We start from the raw sequence: 18,509 nt of genomic DNA, 5'->3' as shown, positions 1-18,509 counted from the left end.
CAGGCACACACCACCACGCCCGGCTAATTTTTGTATTTTTAGTAGAGACGGGGTTTCACCATGTTGGCCAGGCTGGTCTCGAACTCCTGACCTCGTGATCCACTTGCCTCGGCCTCCCAAAGTGCTGGGATTACAGGCATGAGCCACGGCACCCAGCCCAAGGGGCTTATTTTCAAACCTCCCATAAGACCAACATGATTGCCCTTACAGCTCAATTTCAACTATAAAAGAAGAGTTGAGAAGAGAGTGCTTGATCTAAAATAACCTGTAACTCCAACATCTGGGCAGTCATTGGACTCTATCCCCACTTAATGGGATGCCAGGAAGAGAGGAAGAGAATGGAGCCTGCAGCACATGAGACTTGAGCCCGAACAAACCCACAGGACTCTACATCTTCTTCAGGATGACTCACATCCCTGAGAGGAGAGACTGTTACCTGAAGTTTGCATGAGGTAGACACGAATGGCATTGGCGGCAGCACCACACAGAAACACGGCACTGAGCCCAAGGCAGAGGCGGGTCAGGTTGTCGCTGTAGTCCACAGTGGGGCTGGTATAGATGACATCGATGATCTTCCCCAGGAAGAAAGGGGCAGACATGGAGATAACACTGGACATCGTGAGAAATCCAACCGCAGCTAGAAAACACAAGCACTCTCAATGTTCAGGGTGCTTCAGCAAAGGGGCTGCGGTGCTGAGTCCAGGAGGCTTCCTTGCCAAATAAGCTGTTTTCAGAGTATGCATTGATCTCAGTCTCTAGCAGTTTCCTCCCTTTTGTTCCTCGACCTCTGACTCAAGGGAAGAACCAAATAGTTCCAGGTGAGAACAAGCAGGTTGACTAAGGAAGTTAGTGATCATATCTGAGCCAGAAAAGATGACTTCTTAGTCTGATCAACTCTTCCTCACCAAGAAAAACTGGGAGCCAACTATGGAACCCGTTCTGGCCAGCCCCTCCCTCCCCATCTCTTGATTTTGGTGTTCATCTCAGATCGTATTTTTCCTCCATTCATGCTATACATGCTACACTCCTTGGCATCTAAATATACTGTAACTTGAAGATCAAGCTGTCTAGTTAAAGCCCTTGATTACATCTAGTATCTCAAAACACTCTGTCTACGGTCATACACTCTGAACGCACCCAATCTTGTCTGACCTCAGAAGCTACGCAGGGTGAGGCCTCATTAGTACTTGGACGGGAGACTGCCTGGGAATACAAGGTGCCATAGGCTTTAAACAAACAAACAACCCATTCTAGATAACTTTTGGAAAAGTTTCAGAGATCATTACACAGAAGCAAATGTCAATAAAACATGTAATATATTGCTTCTTAATATTCTATTATTGCTTTGCGAAATATCAACATGATATGAAAATAAATATGAACAGAATTGTTCATGCACCTAAAAAACAGGCAAACAAGATAGTCTTATCTGAAGAGAAAATATTGGCTTGGCACAGTGGCTCACGCCTGTAATCCCAGCACTTCAGGAGGCTGAGGCGGGTGGATTGTTTGAGCCCAGGAGTTTGAGACCAGCCTAGACAACATGGCGAAACCCTGTCTCTACACAAAATACAGACATTAGCCAGGATGGTAGCATGCACCTGTAGTCCCAGCTACTCAGAAGCCTGAGGTGGGAGGATTACTTGAGCCCAGGAGGTCGAGATTGTAGTGAGCCATGATTATGCCACTGCAGTCCAGCCTGGGTGACACAGCAATACGCTGTCTCCAAAAAAAAAAAAAAGGTTTAGAAAATCCACATGAATAGGGCAGGTATGGTGGCTCATGCCTGTAATCCCAGCACTTTGGGAGCCAAGGCGGGTAGGTCACTTCAGCTCAGGAGTTAAAGACTACCATGGCCAACATGGTGAAACCCTGTCTCTACTAAAAAAAAAAAAAATACAAAAAATTAGCCAGGTGTGGTGGTGCGCATCTGTAGTCCTAGCTACTTGGGAGGCTGAGGCAGGAGAATTGCTTGAACCCGGGAGGTGGAGGTTGCAGTGAGCCAAGATTGTGCTGCTACACTCCAGCCTGGGTGACAGAGCAAGACTCTGTCTCAAAAAAAAAGAAAAGAAAACCCAATTAGTAACAACACATATCACAGATAACTGCATCCATAATAAGAGAAATGCATTTTTTTAAAAGATAGTGATGGGGGTCTCACTATGTTGCCCAGGCTGGTATCAAACTCCTGGCCTCAAGCAGTCCTCCCATCTCAGCCTTGCAAAGTGCTGGGATTGCGGGCATGAGCCACTGCACCCAGCCAAAAGTATTACTTTTATATAACCTTAATGAAGAGTCCAGAGCAAACTCAGTGCCCACTGGACATTTAGTCGACAAACAGAGTTCTAGGAAAAACATGGGCCTTTTTAAGTGGAGAACATTTAGAACAATTGCTCTCGCCCCTCCTTAAGGTCTTTATTCTAAAGTCCCCTCCCCAAAAAGGCCTGCTCTGACAGCCTCACTTAAAATACAGACACCCTACACTACCCACCTCACTCCCTCTCCATTTGTGTTCTCGAAGCTCCTACCTTTCAGCATTCTAAATGTTTCACTTGTTTTAGTTTCTCTCCCCATTAGGACATAAAAGATTTTGGTCTGGATTGTCACCGATTGCCTACAGTGACAGGCACATAGGAGAATCTCAATCACTATTTTGTTGGATGAACAAACAAATAAATTGAACTTTGGCAATGGAAGCAATAACATCTATCAGATCAAAATTCTTCAATAGCCTAAGCAGAAATGTGAGTTCTGGCAGCTCATAAAGTCCATATGCCTGGCTTAAAAACCCATAATCACAGTCTAACTGAATAATAGGAAGCTGGGCAAGGGTCACTTTATTTTGACGTAAAGCCCGGGGTCTTGTTTCAAAGCACCATGCTTCTTACAACAGTGCCCAAAGGGGCTTGAAGGCCCAAAGGACGGGGAGTGTGTCTAACTTGAGGTTCCGAGTACCTCAGCCTCGATGAACTGGCAGCTCCAGAAGGAGTCATCCTGGCGAATTCAGGATTCAGCAGAAAATTCTTTTTGTCCTTCATCAGTAGCTAATCTCTATTCTTTCGCCTCAGTGAATAATTCTGAAAGCACAGTGTATGTGACCTGCTATATAAAGGTCCACCTCTTCCCTCCTCGTCTAGTTTTCTAAATCAGTTACGATTCTACAATAATCCATATGACATGAATGAAATGCCCCCTAATTATGATTCTGAGTCTTGTTCTCACATAGTAATAATGCTGATTACAAAGAGGAAGTAATTTACCTGAACCCAAATTAATTTCAGGGTATCCCCCCAACACTTTTACTTTTTAATAATCATTTAAAAATTATCAGCTTGTTTTATTGTCATTTGCTTCTTTGTCCAATTTGAATGTAAGAAAAGTAAAAGATATTTTTCAGCTTTTAGTTAACTGGATTCTTGTTAATCAAGATCTGACTACATATCACTGTCTTCTGATATTAATGAATACTATAGACTTGCTCCATAAACATCATTTCAAATTCCACCACAAGCCCTGGACACAACTGAGCATACTGCAATTCTGAAATTCTCCCACACCTTTTCTCCATAGTTAAGTCTCTTGATTGCCCCCACTCTTGCCTGATGCGGCCCCAGCAACTTCTCCCATTATCTATTTCTTGACAGATATCTTCAAGTATCTTTCTGTTACCTCATTCTACTGAATTGCAGCAAAGATGGAAACAAATACCCTTCAAAGGAAAGGGGAAGGAAAATCTGAACTGCAGATTCCTGGACAACAGGGCTGGATAGAAGGACAGAGGTTGGGGGTGGTTGGAGGAAGCTGTACACTGTGCCTACCACCTGCCCACTGCTGAACACGGCACCCATCTGGTTGTATCAGGCAGGTACAGCAATCCCCACTGTCATTCAAGGACTCAAAGACAGCACTTCAGAGTCCTCACCATTATCTGAAGGATCTGGCATCCATCATCTTAAATCCTCCCTTTCACCCTCATCCTCGTTTTTCAGACGGGAATCTCGAACACAGAGAGGGAGCCTACGCAAGGTCTCCCAGTTTACACAACGCAGAATCACATTCTGCGACAAAGCCTGTCTTTGGCATCTTCCCATGTCCCAGGCAGAGGAAGCAGCACAGGCCTCACCTTCAAGTCAGGGAAGGGAGCAGAAAGCCTGGCAGGATGGAGCAGGGGCAGAGACCTCATGGGTGCACAGGAAGGAGAACTGAGAAATGAAATGAAGCCTCTAGATTATAGGAAGGATTTTGTGGCAAGGTCGGCTTAACAGGGCTTTACACTGGGGAATGATACAGCCAGATTTGCTTTTTTTTCTTTTGAGATAGAGTTTCCCTCTTGTTGCCCAGTGCAATGGCGCAATCTCGGCTCACTGCAACCTCTGCCTCCCAAGTTCAAGCAATTCTCCCGCCTCAGCCTCCCGAGTAGCTGGGATTACAGGCATGTGCCACTATGTCTGGCTAATTTTGTATTTTTAGTAGAGATGAGGTTTCTCCATGTTGGTCAGGCTGGTCTTGAACTCTCCACCTTCGGTGATCCGCCCGCCTCAGCCTCCCAAAGTACTGGGATTACAGGCGTGAGCCACTGCACCCAGCCAGATTTGCATTTTTAAATGATCCACTCTGGCTACAGAGCGAAAGGAGTGGCCAACAGGGCGTTGTTCTAGTACCCTAGGTGAGAAGCAAACTTAGGGTGAAGTAGGTTGGGGACAGAGGGATAAAGGGCAGAGTAGAGGACTGCAGATATTTTTAAGAACTAGGACGTGATGACTGGTTGGATGTGAGCATTTTTCCTCTCTGAAAAATGGGAGGATTTAGGATAATGAACGCCTAACCTAGGAGGGCCATTCTGAGGTTGAGTTGGTCAGGATTGCGTCGGAACCCTGACCAACTCAACCTCAGAACTGGCCCTCTTAGGTTAGGCGTTCTTTATCTTAAATTCTCCTTTTAAGCTCTGCCATCTAGCTGCTTGACCTTGCATAAGTCACTCCATCTCTCTGTGCCCAGTTTCCTCATTTGTAAAATGGCAATAGAAACAATCCCTCCCTCACAGAATTATGAGTAAACTAGACACATATTCAAAGCATCTGGTACAATGCCCAGGGCTGAGTACACAAGAAGTATTAACTATTATCTTTATTACTATCGTTATAAGAATGACCTACGTCTCTGGCCAAGGCCAAGAGGTTCACACTGCAGTCTCTCTCACTCAACCAAGAGACAGAAGAGGAAAGATGCTTTGCAGAGAAAGGTAACTTTGGTTTTTAGACATGTTGGGACACATTTCCACGGATGCGGGTGGGTGTGATGGAGAACACAGGAGTCGAGGGTATGGGGGAGATGGAGGCTGAGTGAAGGGTAGAGAATAAGTGAGGACATGAGCGGCTGACAGATGAGAACGGAAGAGAGGAAGAAGCCAGAGACTCCAGGTTCTGGAAATCTGGAGAAGAAATCTGGAGAAGAAAGATCCGAGGCCCCCATGTGTCTGGTGCGAGATCAGACTGTCTCTGTCCAGGCTATTAGCATGCTCTAGAGTTAGGAGTACCCCAAAGACAAAATTAAAATAAAACAGTTAGGGGTACCTGTCCCATGAACCACAGGAGGGCTCGCCATGGACTCTTAACAGACATACGATGGGAGCCACCTAGGTAATTTAAACTTCTCTAGTTGCCACACTATAAAAAGGGATACATAAAATTAATTTTAGTAACATTTTACTTGACCCAATATATCCAAAATATTATCCACACATGATCAACATAAAAAATTAGTAAGATATTTTACATTTTTTCTCTACTGTCCTTCTAGAATCTGATGTGACAGCACAGCTACAGAATGCTCAGTTTCTCTGAAACAATGTATTTCCGTAGCACACGCACATCCCTGGCTTTTGGGGGCAGTTCCGATTTCAAAGGTTCATCCTCCCCAGCCCCCACAGGGCACTGTCCCTGCAGGATCTCCACCCTCACTGGGCTTCAGGAAGTAGCTACTCTGGCCTCCTTGCCCATCATACCCACTGCTTTTGTCACTATATTCACTGTGGTCACTCACGGTCCATCTTCATAAAATACAACTACAAACTCAGCAAAAGCTGCCAGCAAGCTTCAGGTTCTCAGAGCAGTCCTGCCCTCAAAACACACACCAACCCCTTATCAGTAACTGCAGTGAGAGGAGCCCTCCCGAGTCCTCCACACAGGCACCAACTGAACACACCCCAGCGGAGGGGATATATGTGTACAGTCCACCGTTGGGAGGTGTGGGGGAGGCATGCTGCCCACCCCCGCCGCCGAAGCCCCCCACCCAAAGAACCTCCAGGAGGCAGCTTTGCCCTAATCTCACAGTACTGTAGGGGCCCACATTTGCTCCTAAAACCCTGCCCCTAACTCACTCAGGTCAGAGCCTCCTCTATCTGCCAGGCACAGCCAGATGGTTCTGATGAAGTGTCGCTTATCCCATCAGTCCACACCCTGCTCCTCCTCAAGCACCAGCATCTTTTAAGAGTCCTTCTGCCAAAGTGATAAGATGGAGAATTATCAGTGAAAAGGGACCTTACATCTGTATGAAGATAGCAGCGAATTCCTCCCCAAAGGGGCGGCTTAGGCCTTCCTTTAGGAGAGGAATGTAACACAGTTATGATAAAACTGCTTTCGGCACACGTCTGTATATATTTCATGGTAGACTGTGTTTTTAAAGTTTCTGATGCAAACTACTTATCAAAGTTTTCTGTTCACACAGTTTAGGAGGCATACCCAGCAAAATGCTGAGACAGATGGAGGTATTATTATTAAAATATAAAGCTGCATTTTTGAAAAAAGATTTTTGTATTTGTTTTTCTAAAAATTAACAAATTAAAATTGGAATTCCTTTTCAGCTCAGCTTTTTTAGTGTTTTGATTAGAAAATACACACACACAATTGCTCTTTACCTCCAGCATTTCAAAGAGATATGCCAACACCTCAGGATGCTCTTAGAATGATAAATTACACATTTTTTTTAAAATTACAAATTAACCATGACTCCCACTTCCTCTTAATCCTAACTGGCTTTAATACATAATGACTTCTCAGGAAATCATACGTCTAAATAAGGGCTTTTTATCAGATATCCTCATAACATACAATATGTATTTATCTGTTTGAAAAGCAAAAAAAAAAAAAAAATAGTGTGCCAACCCTAGGCTTGTTTCTTCAAATTATATATTCATAATTTCTCAATGTGGTGGAACAACATATATTCTGTTCTTAAAATAAAAAGAAGGCCGGGTGCGGTGGCTCACACCTGTAATCCCAGCACCTTTGGGAGGCCAAGGAGGGCAGATCACCTGAGGTCGGGAGTTCGAGACCACCCTGACCAACATGGAGAAACACTGTCTCCAAAAATACAAAATTAGCCGGTTATGATGGCACATGTCTGTAATCCCAGCTACTTGGAAGGCTGAGGCAGGAAAATCGCTTGAACCCGGGAGGCGGAGGTTGTGGTGAGCTGAGATCACGCCATTGCACTCCAGCCTGGGCAACAAGAGCAAAACTCCATCTCAAAAAAAAAAAAAAAAAGGTACAAGCTGGGTGTGGTGGCACATGCCTGTGGTCCCAACTACTCAGGAGAAAGAGGCAGGGCTGCTTGAGCTGAAGAGTTCGACACAAGTCTCAGCAACACAGTGAGACCCCTATCCCAGAAAAACAAAAGAAATAAAAAAGGAGGCAGTCTTGTCTTGTTTAAGGCTGTCACCAAAACATGCTAGCATGGCAGGATATCTGGGGACAGAGTGAGGGCTCACAGGAACAATGGTCGTGGGATAAGCAGGACTGGGCACGTGTAGGCCACCAAAGCCTGACACCTAAACACCCTTCCTGACATCTAGTATTTCAGAAACAAAACAGAACTGGATTTCCTTACACTTACTTTGAGTCACATACAGAAGTGGTGGGTGCACCCTATGATGCCTAGGGTTTCTAAAGGCCTCACTCTGTGCCTGGTGGTATGGTCATTTATTCCTTCACTGAAGGCACTCTGAGCGCCTGCTCTGTGCTGTGCACATGCTAACAACTAGAGAAAGATAAATTAGTCCCCGTCTCAAGCAGCTCAAAGTCCAGTGAGAGCTCCTAGTCTCCAATGTTTTTAAAAACAGGAAAGAGAAAAAGATATTTTACATCAAAATCTACACTCAACCAACTGAACAATGAAATAATTCTCTTTATACCCGAGTGATACCAAGAGCCCCCTAAGCTTTCATAGCAACTGGCAGATGAAAAGTCGCCACCCTAACTGCTCTCCTCCACTGTGCAAACCTACTCTAAATCCCAAATCACTACTCAGGAGGGTCCTTTCTAAAGCAATGGATTTGCAGCAAAGAATGCTTTTCTGGTGTTGCACCTGACAACCTCACAGGCCCCCTTCCACAGCCCACAGGTGCAGGTTTACCTCTATACATACGAATATTTCACAGATGCTTCTCCCCGCTAAGCTAGAAGCCCCAGCAGAAGTGGGGACCATGTTTCCTTGTGCATGCCACTGTAACCCCAGGGCCCAGTCCAGAATGAGGGCTCAACAAATGTTTATAGAAGGAATGAAGATTTAGAGAAATCGAAAAAATTTTAGATCTTACAAGGCCCTTGCATCTAAACACTCCTCCAATTATGGCTAAAAAATGAGGAGCTATAGAAAACTGTTCTATTTAAATTTTGTTTCTAAAAACATTCATTGTGGCTTCTTTAAAAAAAGTTAATTACTGAACAGATCACTGGTTGGTGTGGACTGTTGAACACTGCTGTAACTTCCTGCTTACCACTTAGCACAAGAGACAAGTCTGAAAGTTTTGCTTTCCCCTGTGAAAGCATTGGTGACTGCTTGACAGACTCGCTTAAAGCAAATAATGTTTTTTTTTGGTTTAAAAAAAAGTATAAATGCCTAATAACAAAATAGGCATATTTTTGGCTAGAATTTTTTTTTCCAAAGAAAAACCTCCAACTCATTTTGCTGCCTAAGCCAAAACAGACGCTCCCACTAAGTTGGTGGCGGAACAGACCCAAAGATTCCAATAATGACATACATAACGTGTGTCAACAAGAAAACAAGTGTAAAATCTGCAAACGAGTCCCCAGCTAAGGCGAAATCTTGACAACGCTACTCTGAGGTGAGCTATCCCCTCCCTCCTCCGGGGTTAGGAGTGGCCCAGGAGAGGCGGCGGTGACAGGCGCTCTGCGGCCCGGCCGTGTCCCTCTCGGCGCCCCGGGACCCCACGCGTGGAGAAGGAGCGGCCCGGGGGAGGGAAGTGGCCGGGGAGGGCCCTACCTGCCAGCCTCCGGCGCTCAGGGTACGCCAGCCCCAGGAGCTTCCGGGCCTCCGGGAGTCCGGCCGCCGCGGGGCGCAGCCGACCCTTGTCCCCTGGAGGCGCCGCCTGCCCGCGCCGCCAGGCCTCGTCCCCTGCCCAGGCGGCGGCTACGGGACCGCCCGGGAACCGGGCGCGCGGGAGCCGAGGAGCGCCTGGCCCGGCAAAAGCCCCGCACCTGCAGCTGCCGGGGCCCCGAGCCCACAGCCCCAGAAGCCGCGCGAGGCCCAGGCCGCCCCCCGAGGCGCCCGGACCCCCGCCCCGGCAGCCGCTCCTCCAGCGGCGCGCGGCTCCAACGCCCCAGAGCAGCGCGGGCCCCGCGCCCCATAGCCGCGCCGGCCTCAGGCCAGTGAACGGCGATAGGGACCCGGGGACGCGGCTGGACGCGGCCCAAACGCAGGCTACCGGCAGGAGCCGACCTGACTCGGCTGGGCTCGGTGGCGCGAGCAGCCCCAACGGCCAGGCAGGGGGGCCGCGCATGGCGCTGCGTGCGACCCGTACGCCTCAGCTCCCCGGCCAGGCGCGCGCAAGTCCGAGGACCCTCCTGGTCCGGCCCCGAGCAAAGGGCGTGGACGCGGTGGCGCCCGCTCCTCCCCGCTGGCTGTCACCCGCCTTATCGTGCCTGCACCCCCCGGGCTGCGCCCGCCCCCGCCCCATCCTCGTCCGCGCGGTGCCGCGCCCCTCCGCCCCACTCCGGGGACTGCAGCTACCCGGACCTTGCAAGCCACCCTTCCGAGCGCCCCCAACCCGCTCGGGTGCCCTCCCTGCAGCGCCCCCAACGGTCCGCTGGCGGAGGAGCGCCGGGCGCGCCAGCTGGGACGAGGCCGGGGAAGCCCAGGAGCACGGCTGCGCCTGCGTACTGGGCGCAGGGAACTTTTTCGCGCTTCGCCGTCCCCTCTGGTCTGAACTTGGGAGCGACACGAGCTCTTTCTCACGCCGGCAGACCGGGCGCGCAGACGCGACCACACGATGGCCGGCACAAGGATGGGGCGGGAGGACAGAGTGCTGGAGACGGCGTGGGGCGGGTCCGCGGCCCGGGAGACCCATGCTGGGGCGGCCCTGTCACCCGTCTCGCTGCCAAGCACAGGGCTGAGGTGCGGAGGGACCACTGAGAGGACTTCGCTGCGTGTCAGCTCAGCTCTGGACGGCGTGGAGGAGGTGGTTGGCGAATAGTGAAATGTATATAACTTTGAGAAGGGAAGAGATAGTTTCTTTTTTTTTCCTTTTTTTTTTTTTTTCTTGAAACGATCTCGGCTCACTGCAACCTCCGCCTCCCAGGTTCAAGTGATTCTCCCGCCTCAGCCTCCCAAGTAGCTGGGATTACAGGCATACGCCACCATGCCCGGCTGATTTTGTATTTTTAGTAGAGACGGGGTTTTACCATGTTGGTCAGGCTCTTTTCGAACCCCTGACCTCAGGTGATCCGCCCGCCTCAGCCTCCCAAAGTGCTGGGATTACAGGCGTGAGCCACCGCGCCCGGCCCGAGATCGTTTCTTAACTAGAGCAGAAATTTGAAGACAGGCGTGGTCGAGGCATTCCCGCTGCTCGAAGTGGAAAACACCAATCAGAAGGCAATGCATCTTAATACACGTGCATGGAAAGACAGGAGAGAACATTAAAACTCACTGGGACACTTTATGGAGACTTCATGGGGGGGATATGTACCTGGGGTACAGTGAGTCGTGGGTAGATTTTTGTAGACTCCTAGGTATTTTTACTGGACTTGGACAGGGTGACAGTTGCAAATTTTATGGGTTCACAAAACAAAAAAACCTCAACAATCAACATAAACATTTTAGTGCAATATTTTTAAAAATCAAAGTTAATTAAAAAAATCCATAATGAACAAAATATAAAAAATTTTAATTGAGTATCCACTCCTGACCTTTCACAATCCTGCCTCTCTTCTCTCGCTCTAATCCCAGCCCTGGAAACTTTATTTACAAAAACTGACAGCAGCTGCCCTTAGTTTGGCAGCTGGAAAATGGGAAAGAGAAACTAAGAGGAAGGTGAGATTTGGGTTAAAGTTGTCACTTTCTCTTCAACTGGGAGGGTATCAATCCTTGATGTTTCTTTAGTTGGGCTCAAAAAGGAGGTAGTGGCCGGGCACGGTGGCTCACACCTGTAATCTCAACATTTTGGGAGGCTGAGGCAGGCGGATCACGAGGTCAGGAGTTCGAGACCAGCCTGACCAACATGGTGAAACCCTGTCTCTACTAAAAATACAAAAATTAGCCAAGTGTGGTGGAGGGTGCCTGTAATCCCAGCTACGCAGGAGGCTGAGGCAGGAGAATTGCTTGAACCCGGGAGGCGGAGGTTGCAGTGAGCTGAGATGGTGCCACACTGCACTCCAGCCTGGGAGACAGAGCAAGACTCCGTCTCAAAAAAAAAAAAAAAAAAGAGGAGGTAGCGGCCGGGCAGTGGCCCACACCTGTAATCCCAACATTCTAGGAGGCCAAGGCAGGCGGATCACTCGAGGTCTGGAGTTCGAGACCAGCCTGGCCAACGTGGTGAAACTCCATCCCTACTGAAAATACAAAAATTAGCCAGGCTTGGTGGTGCATGCCTGTAGTCTCTGCTACTTGGGACGCCGAGGGAGCATAATCGGTTGAATCCAGGAGGTGGAGGTTGCAGTGAGCTGAGATCACATCACTGCACCCCATGCACTCTAGCCTGTGTGACACACCAAGACTGCATCTTTTCAAAACAAAATAAAAACAAACAAAAAACACAAAGAGGAGGTAGCAAGATGCATGATGAAACAATCCCATTTCTTTTCAGAAGTCTCCTCATAAAACCTGACTTAAAAATTTTTCAATTAAAATAAATTTTGCATTATTTGATTACTGAGACTTTTTAGCACATCTTTAAATTTTGTCCCTGGTAGAGTGCCTTAAGTATATGGTTCTGGTAGGTAAGGCGTGAGGTGGAGGAAGGATGGATAATAGAAAGTGTGGGGTTAAGTCGGGCCTTAAATGTGCCTGTAAAATGAGCAGTAAGCATGTAATCCTCTAAAGTCCAACCTCTTAAACCCAGGGGACATGGAGTCTCGCCTCCCTACCGCCCCCCCCACAACTTTCCTGCCCCCAGGGTGACTACAATTCAAGCTAGTCTCTCATCAGTGCAGAAGTTCTAGAATTGGAGGTATAGTGTGAAATCAGCTCCACTGATATTTATGAGTAAGCATATTCCTTTTAGCAAATATGTTATGCAGTGACTTCTGAAAAGAAGTGGGATCATTCCTCATCATGCATCCTGCTACGTCTTCTTTGAGCCCAACTGAAGAAACATCAATGAACGACACTCTCCCAGTTGGAGAGAAAGTGACAATTTTAACCCAGACCTAAGCTTCATCTTTCTCTTACCCACTTTCCAGAAAACCCCTGCTGCTGCAAGGGCCAGGAAATGTCAGACTGGCCTTCCCTTCCTGCCTTCCCTGGCATGGCATCCCACTGCCTTTTTCTGCCATTGCTCTCTAGGGCCTTCGGTCAATAGAAAAATAACTCAACTGTAGCTGATTAAAAAACAAAACTTGGCCAGGTGTGGTGGCTCACGCCTGTAATGCCAACACTTTGGGAAGCCAAGGTGGGAAGATCATTTGAGGCCAGGAGTTTGAGACCAGCCTGTGCAACATTGGGAGACTCCATCTGTACAAAAACTAAAAACGTAAAAATTAGCTGGGTGTGGTGGCGTGTGCCTATAGTCCCAGATACTTGGGAGGCTAAAGTGGAAGGATTCCCTGAGCCCAGGAGGTCAAAGCTTCAGTGAGCTGTGATTGGGCCACTGCACTCAAGCCTGGGCAACAGAGTGAGACCCTGTCTCAAGAAAAAAAAAAGAGAAAGCCTATAATCCCAGCACTTTGGGAGCCCAAGGTGGGTGGATCACCTGAGGTCAGGAGTTCGAGACCAGCCTGGCCAACATGGTGACACCTCATCTCTACTAAAAACACAAAAATTAGCTGGGTGTAGTGGTGGGTGCCTGGAATCCCAGCTACTGGGGAGGCTGAGGGAGGAGAATGGCTTGAACCGAGGAGGCGGAGGTTGCAGTGAGCAGAGATCACACCACTGCACTCCAGCCTGGGCAACAGAGCAAGACTCTGTCTCAAAAAAAAAAAAGAAAAGAAAAAAAAGTCTATGGCTCTTAAAAGTACAATGGGGAATGAATATTAGCAGAAGGATCACCTGGACCTATATAGCCATCACACCAAAAAAAAAAAAAAAAAAGAAAAGAAAAGAAAGATGACCTACTCTAAATATACATACATATGTTTATATAACATATATATTCATATATATATGAATTATTGCTTTGCATTTCTATGACCTTCTCTTCTCACTTGAAAACAAGAATAACTTCACTGCCTCTATTTTTTTTTTTGAGACGGAGTCTCACTCTGTCGCCCAGACTGGAGTGGGCTCACTGCAACCTCCACCTCCCAGGTTCAAGCAATTCTCCTGCCTCAGCCCCCTGAGTAGCTGAGATTACAGGCGCGCACCACCACGCCTGGCTAATTTTGTATTTTTAGTAGAAAAGGGGTTTCACCACATTGGCCAGGCTGGTCTCAAACTCCCGACCTCCAGTAATCCGCCTGCCTCGGCCTCCTAAAGTGCTGGGATTACAGGCATGAGTCACTACGCCCGGCCCTTCACTGCCTCTTTAGAAATTAGGATCAAGTTCCTAGGCCTCTGAAACAAGCAAAAAAAAAAAAAAAAAAGACACAAAACAAAACAAAAAGTGCTCTAAGGTGTGTTTGGAAAAGAATAAAACAAGCCAGTCAGATGTGATTGGATTAATAAAATACCAGAGCAAAGCAAGAAAGGGCTGTGTATTAATGCCAAGAGAATAACAAAAGTTTAAGTCCTGCCCACAAGAAAGACACAGAATGCTGTTGGTGGAGGTGTGACTGAACCAAGAGGTAAAATCTGGCCCTCTGAAGAGACTCTTAATAGGTTTCGTGGCTAACAGGTATTGAATTCAAAAGGGACTTCTTTTGATGCAACTTGAGAGCTGTTGGGATTACTTCAAGAGCATTCCACCTGTGGGTGCTTGTCCCTCTCTAAGGGTGGCGAAGGAGGGAGCCCACATGGACAGCAGGAACGGGTACACCATAGCGCAAGAAGCAAAACAAAGGCTCTCTGGTCGGAGTTTGTAAGCTGATTGGGGGTGTCATTTGACCCTTATTGGTACATTCTTTTTCTTTCAGCTCAAGCCTGCAGCTCATCATGTCAAGGGTAGGGTGTCAGGACTGTGGCTGAAGATAAAGGAAGCAGCTCAGTGAAGCATGCACAGCAAAGGCGTGGAATCCACATGGGGCAGGAGTGCTTTGTAAATTCCTCTGAAGAGGTTAGGATCGAAGCTTTTGGCAACTCACCTGTACTGTGTGATTACAGTGAATGCTGAGGGTGTAACTTTAACCTCTTAGCACTATGCCTTAGGCAGGTGAGTGCACTGTAGGTAGAAGGCTTTACCATCTTTAGCTTTTACATTTCTTTCTCTCACCTTCTCACAAAAGAGCCCAAAGAAAGGTTGATGTGGTTTGAATTGTGTCCCTCCAAATAAGATATGTTGAAGTTCCTAACTCCCCAGGACCTCAGAATGTGACCTTATTTGGAAATCGGGTCATTGCAGATATAATGAGTTCATGTAAGATGAGGTCATATTGGAGCAGAGTGTCCTTATAAGACAGCTATGCAAAGACAGACGCACACAGGGAAAACGCCATGTGATGAGGAACACAGAGGTGGAAGCTACGCAGCTGCAAGCCAAGGAGAATGCCAGAGATTGCAAATCACCAGAGGCTACGAAGAGACATAGAAGGACTCCCCTGCAGCCCTCCTGCTAATACCTTAATTTCACACTTCTAGCCTCCAGAACTGTGAGATATTTTATTTTATTTTATTTTATTTTTTTGAGACAGAGTCTCACTTTGTCACCCAGGCTGGAGTGCAGTGGTGCCATCTCGGCTCACTGCAACCTCTGCCTCCCAGGTTCAAGCGATTCTCCTGCCTCAGCCTTCTGAGTAGCTGCGATTACAGGCCTGTACCACCACGCCCAGCTAATTTTTGTATTTTTAGTATTTTGTAATTCTGTATTTTTAGTGGAGACCAAGTTTCACCATGTTGGCCAGGCTGGTCTTGAACTCCTGACCTCAGGGGATCCACCTCAACCTCCCAAAGTGCTGGGATTATAGGCCTGAGCTACCCGCTTGTTCGTTTAAGCCATCCAGTTCCTGGCACTTTGTTATGGCTTACGGCAACCCTAGCAAACGGATACAAAGTCCTGACATCAGTATCTTGAATAATACTGCAGTAGATGTTCAGTATTTGTCTATTTACTCATGTTTGGCCAAAAAAGCAACTGAGTTACTGAGGCTGCTTTAGATAGTCAGTTTGCTGATCTTATCTGTTACAATACTTACCTTCATTTTACCGCAAGTATGTTCAACAGCCATCTAGATTTCAGACTACACAAAGAACCTTGCAGGATGTAATGAAATGTAGCTCAGGACTCTTCTACTACAAACAAGACAGTGAGCCTGATTCTACATGTTTTACAATATTTAGATACATAGGGGAGCGGGTGAAAAAAATTAGATACAGTATTTTTTCATATGTTAAGAGTCTGAGGTTGGACTCAGACAAATAGAAAAAGCATCCATACCCTATCACTTGTTTATGTTTTAAAATTAATATTATTTTTAATTGACAAGTCATAATTGTATACATTTATGGGGTACAATGTGATGTTTTGATAAATGAATACAATGTGGAATGATTAAAAGCAAGCTAATTAACATTTCCTTCACCCCACTTATTTTTGTAGTGAGAAATTTGAAACTTACTCTCTTAGCTATTTGAAATATACATTATTATTAACTATAGTCATCCTGCTGTGCAATAGAGCTCAAAAATTTATTCCTTTCTAAGGGAAACAAATGTATCCATCTTTAGAGTATCACACAGAGTAGTTGCACTGCCCTAAACATTCTCCCTGCTCTGCCTATTCACCCTTCCCTTCTTTTTTTTTTTGTGTGTGTATATATGTGTACATATATATATATATATATATGATGGGGTCTTATATATAAACCCCCATCTATGTTGCCCAAGCCGGTCATGAAATACTGGGCTCAAGTGATCCTCTCATCTCAGCCTCCCGAAGTGTTGGGATTACAGGCATGAGGCACCACACCCAGCCCTTCCCTTCTTCTTAACCTCTGGCAACCACTAATCTTTCTATTGTCACTATGGTTTTTTCTTTTCCAGAATGTCATACAACCAGAGTCATATAGCTTTATGAGAGTTGCTTCTTTCACTTAGTAATATGCACTTAAGTTACTGCCATGTCTTTGTGTAGTTTGATAACTGATTTTCTTTTTAGCACTGAATAATATTTCATTGTCTGGATGTACCAGTTTGTTTATCCATTCACCGACTGAAGGACATCTTGGTGGCTTTCAAGTTCTGGCAATTATGAATAAAGCTGCTATAAACATCTTTGTGCAGGTTTTTGTGTGGGCATGAGTTTTCAGCTCATTTGGGTAGATAACATGGAGTGCAGTTACTGGATTGTATGGTTAGTGTGTGTTTAATTTTATAAGACACTACCAAACTGTCTTTCAAAGTGTCTGTACCATTTTGGGTTTTCACCAGTAATGAATGAGAGTTCCTGTTGCTCCATATACTCACCGGCATTTGGTGTTGTCAGAGTTTTGGATTTGAGTCATCCTAAGAGATGTGCCGGCTGGGTACAGTGGCTCATGCACCCTCCCAAAGTGCTGGGAGGCCAAGACAGGTGGATCATCTAATGTCAGGAGTTCGAGACCAGCTTGGCCAACATGGTGAAATCCCGTCTCTACTAAAAATACAAAAAATTAGCTGGGCGTTATGGCAGGCACCTGTAATCCCAGCTACACGGGAGGCTGAGGCAGGAGAATTGCTTGAACCCAGGAGGCAGAGGTTGCAGTGAGCCGAGATAGTGCCATTGCACTCCAGCCTGGGCAACAAGAGTGAAACTCCATCTCAAAATTAAAAAAAAAAACAAAAAAAAACAGTGTGCCACTTCTAGGAATTTAAGGTACATTTAAACTCCCACATGTGTAGAATGATAAATATATACAAAGAAACTTTCTGTAATATTGTTGGTAATAGCAAAAGACTGGAAACTACTTTCCAGCATTAGTGCATTAGTTACATAACTTGTAGTATACCCAGGCAATGGAAGACTATGCAATCCTCAGAAAGAACGAGGCAGCTCTACACGTGCTCACTTGGTACCATACCCTAACATGTATAATGAAAAAGCAAGGTGCAGGATTGTGTGTACAGCATGCTGTATTGCACACACAGGATGAACAGGCAAAGCACATATTACACAAATATGGCTATATTTGTGTAAAAAATTAAAAATGTATCAATGTACACATACATGCACTTATATTCATGTGTTCATTGAATATCTTTGGGAGGATACACCAAGACCTCTGGGGAGAAGTAAATAACTGAAGTATAAGGGTATGTGTTCCTTTGTAGCTTTCAAATTGTATACTATTTATTCAAAAATAAATAAATTTATTGAATAAAAAAATCAAAAATAATAAAAGATAACCTATGTATTATAGAAAAAAAGGGAAGAAAAGTGCAAAAATACCAAAGAATTGCTTGAAAAATACAAAGATTTCTAAATGCCAAGAGAAAATTTAAAAATAGAGCAAAGAAAACACATCACATGGGCAAAAACAAAGCAAATAATCATGTACACAGTAAAATTTTAACAAAAAATGAACAAATGGGAATGGGTTTAATCTATGAAATGAAAATGTTTCCAATTTGGCTACAAAACAAGATCAACTATATTCTGTATGTAAGAAAAAGGCTAAAAATAAAGGAATGGGGAAATGAAAACAAGTGCTGTGGTATTTTTTTTTGGGGGGGGGATGTGGGGAACAGGGTCTCACTTTGTTACCTGGGCTGGAGTGCAATGGTGCGATGATGTCTCACTGCAGCCTCAACCTCCCAGGCTCACGTGATCCTCCTGCCTCAGCCTCCCAAGTAGCTGGGACTATAGACACGCACAACTATGCCTGGCTATGGTTAGTTTTTGTATTTTTTTGTAGAGACAGGGTTTCACCATGTTGCCCAGGCTGGTCTCGAACTCCTGGGCTCAAGTGATCCACCTGCCTCGGCCTCTC

The 18,509-nt window shown here is 46.1% G+C and overlaps 1 protein-coding gene across 2 annotated transcripts in view; it reads right to left on the bottom strand.

Annotated features, from left to right (window-relative positions):
- The window catches only part of ABCB10 (ATP binding cassette subfamily B member 10), a 42,234-nt gene extending 32,096 nt beyond the window's left edge, over window positions 1-10,138 (bottom strand). Inside the window, exons 1-2 of one of the 2 annotated variants that reach the window (XM_063724752.1) lie at window positions 10,036-10,138; window positions 437-637 (exon numbers count right to left, since the gene is read on the bottom strand). In XM_063724752.1, coding sequence (XP_063580822.1) covers window positions 437-617 — 181 coding nt within the window. In that variant the 5' untranslated portion in view covers window positions 618-637; window positions 10,036-10,138. Of the gene's footprint in view, window positions 1-436; window positions 638-9,282; window positions 9,938-10,035 lie in introns of those variants that run through there. The other variant, XM_024238143.3, reaches the window with a different exon arrangement.
- Between the last annotated feature and the right edge of the window lie 8,371 nt (window positions 10,139-18,509).

This window comes from Pongo abelii, chromosome 1, assembly GCF_028885655.2.
Source record: "Pongo abelii isolate AG06213 chromosome 1, NHGRI_mPonAbe1-v2.0_pri, whole genome shotgun sequence".
Classification (NCBI taxonomy): domain Eukaryota; kingdom Metazoa; phylum Chordata; class Mammalia; order Primates; family Hominidae; genus Pongo; species Pongo abelii.
Note: the sequence above shows the minus strand (reverse complement) of the source record. Positions and strands in the feature narration are given on the sequence as shown.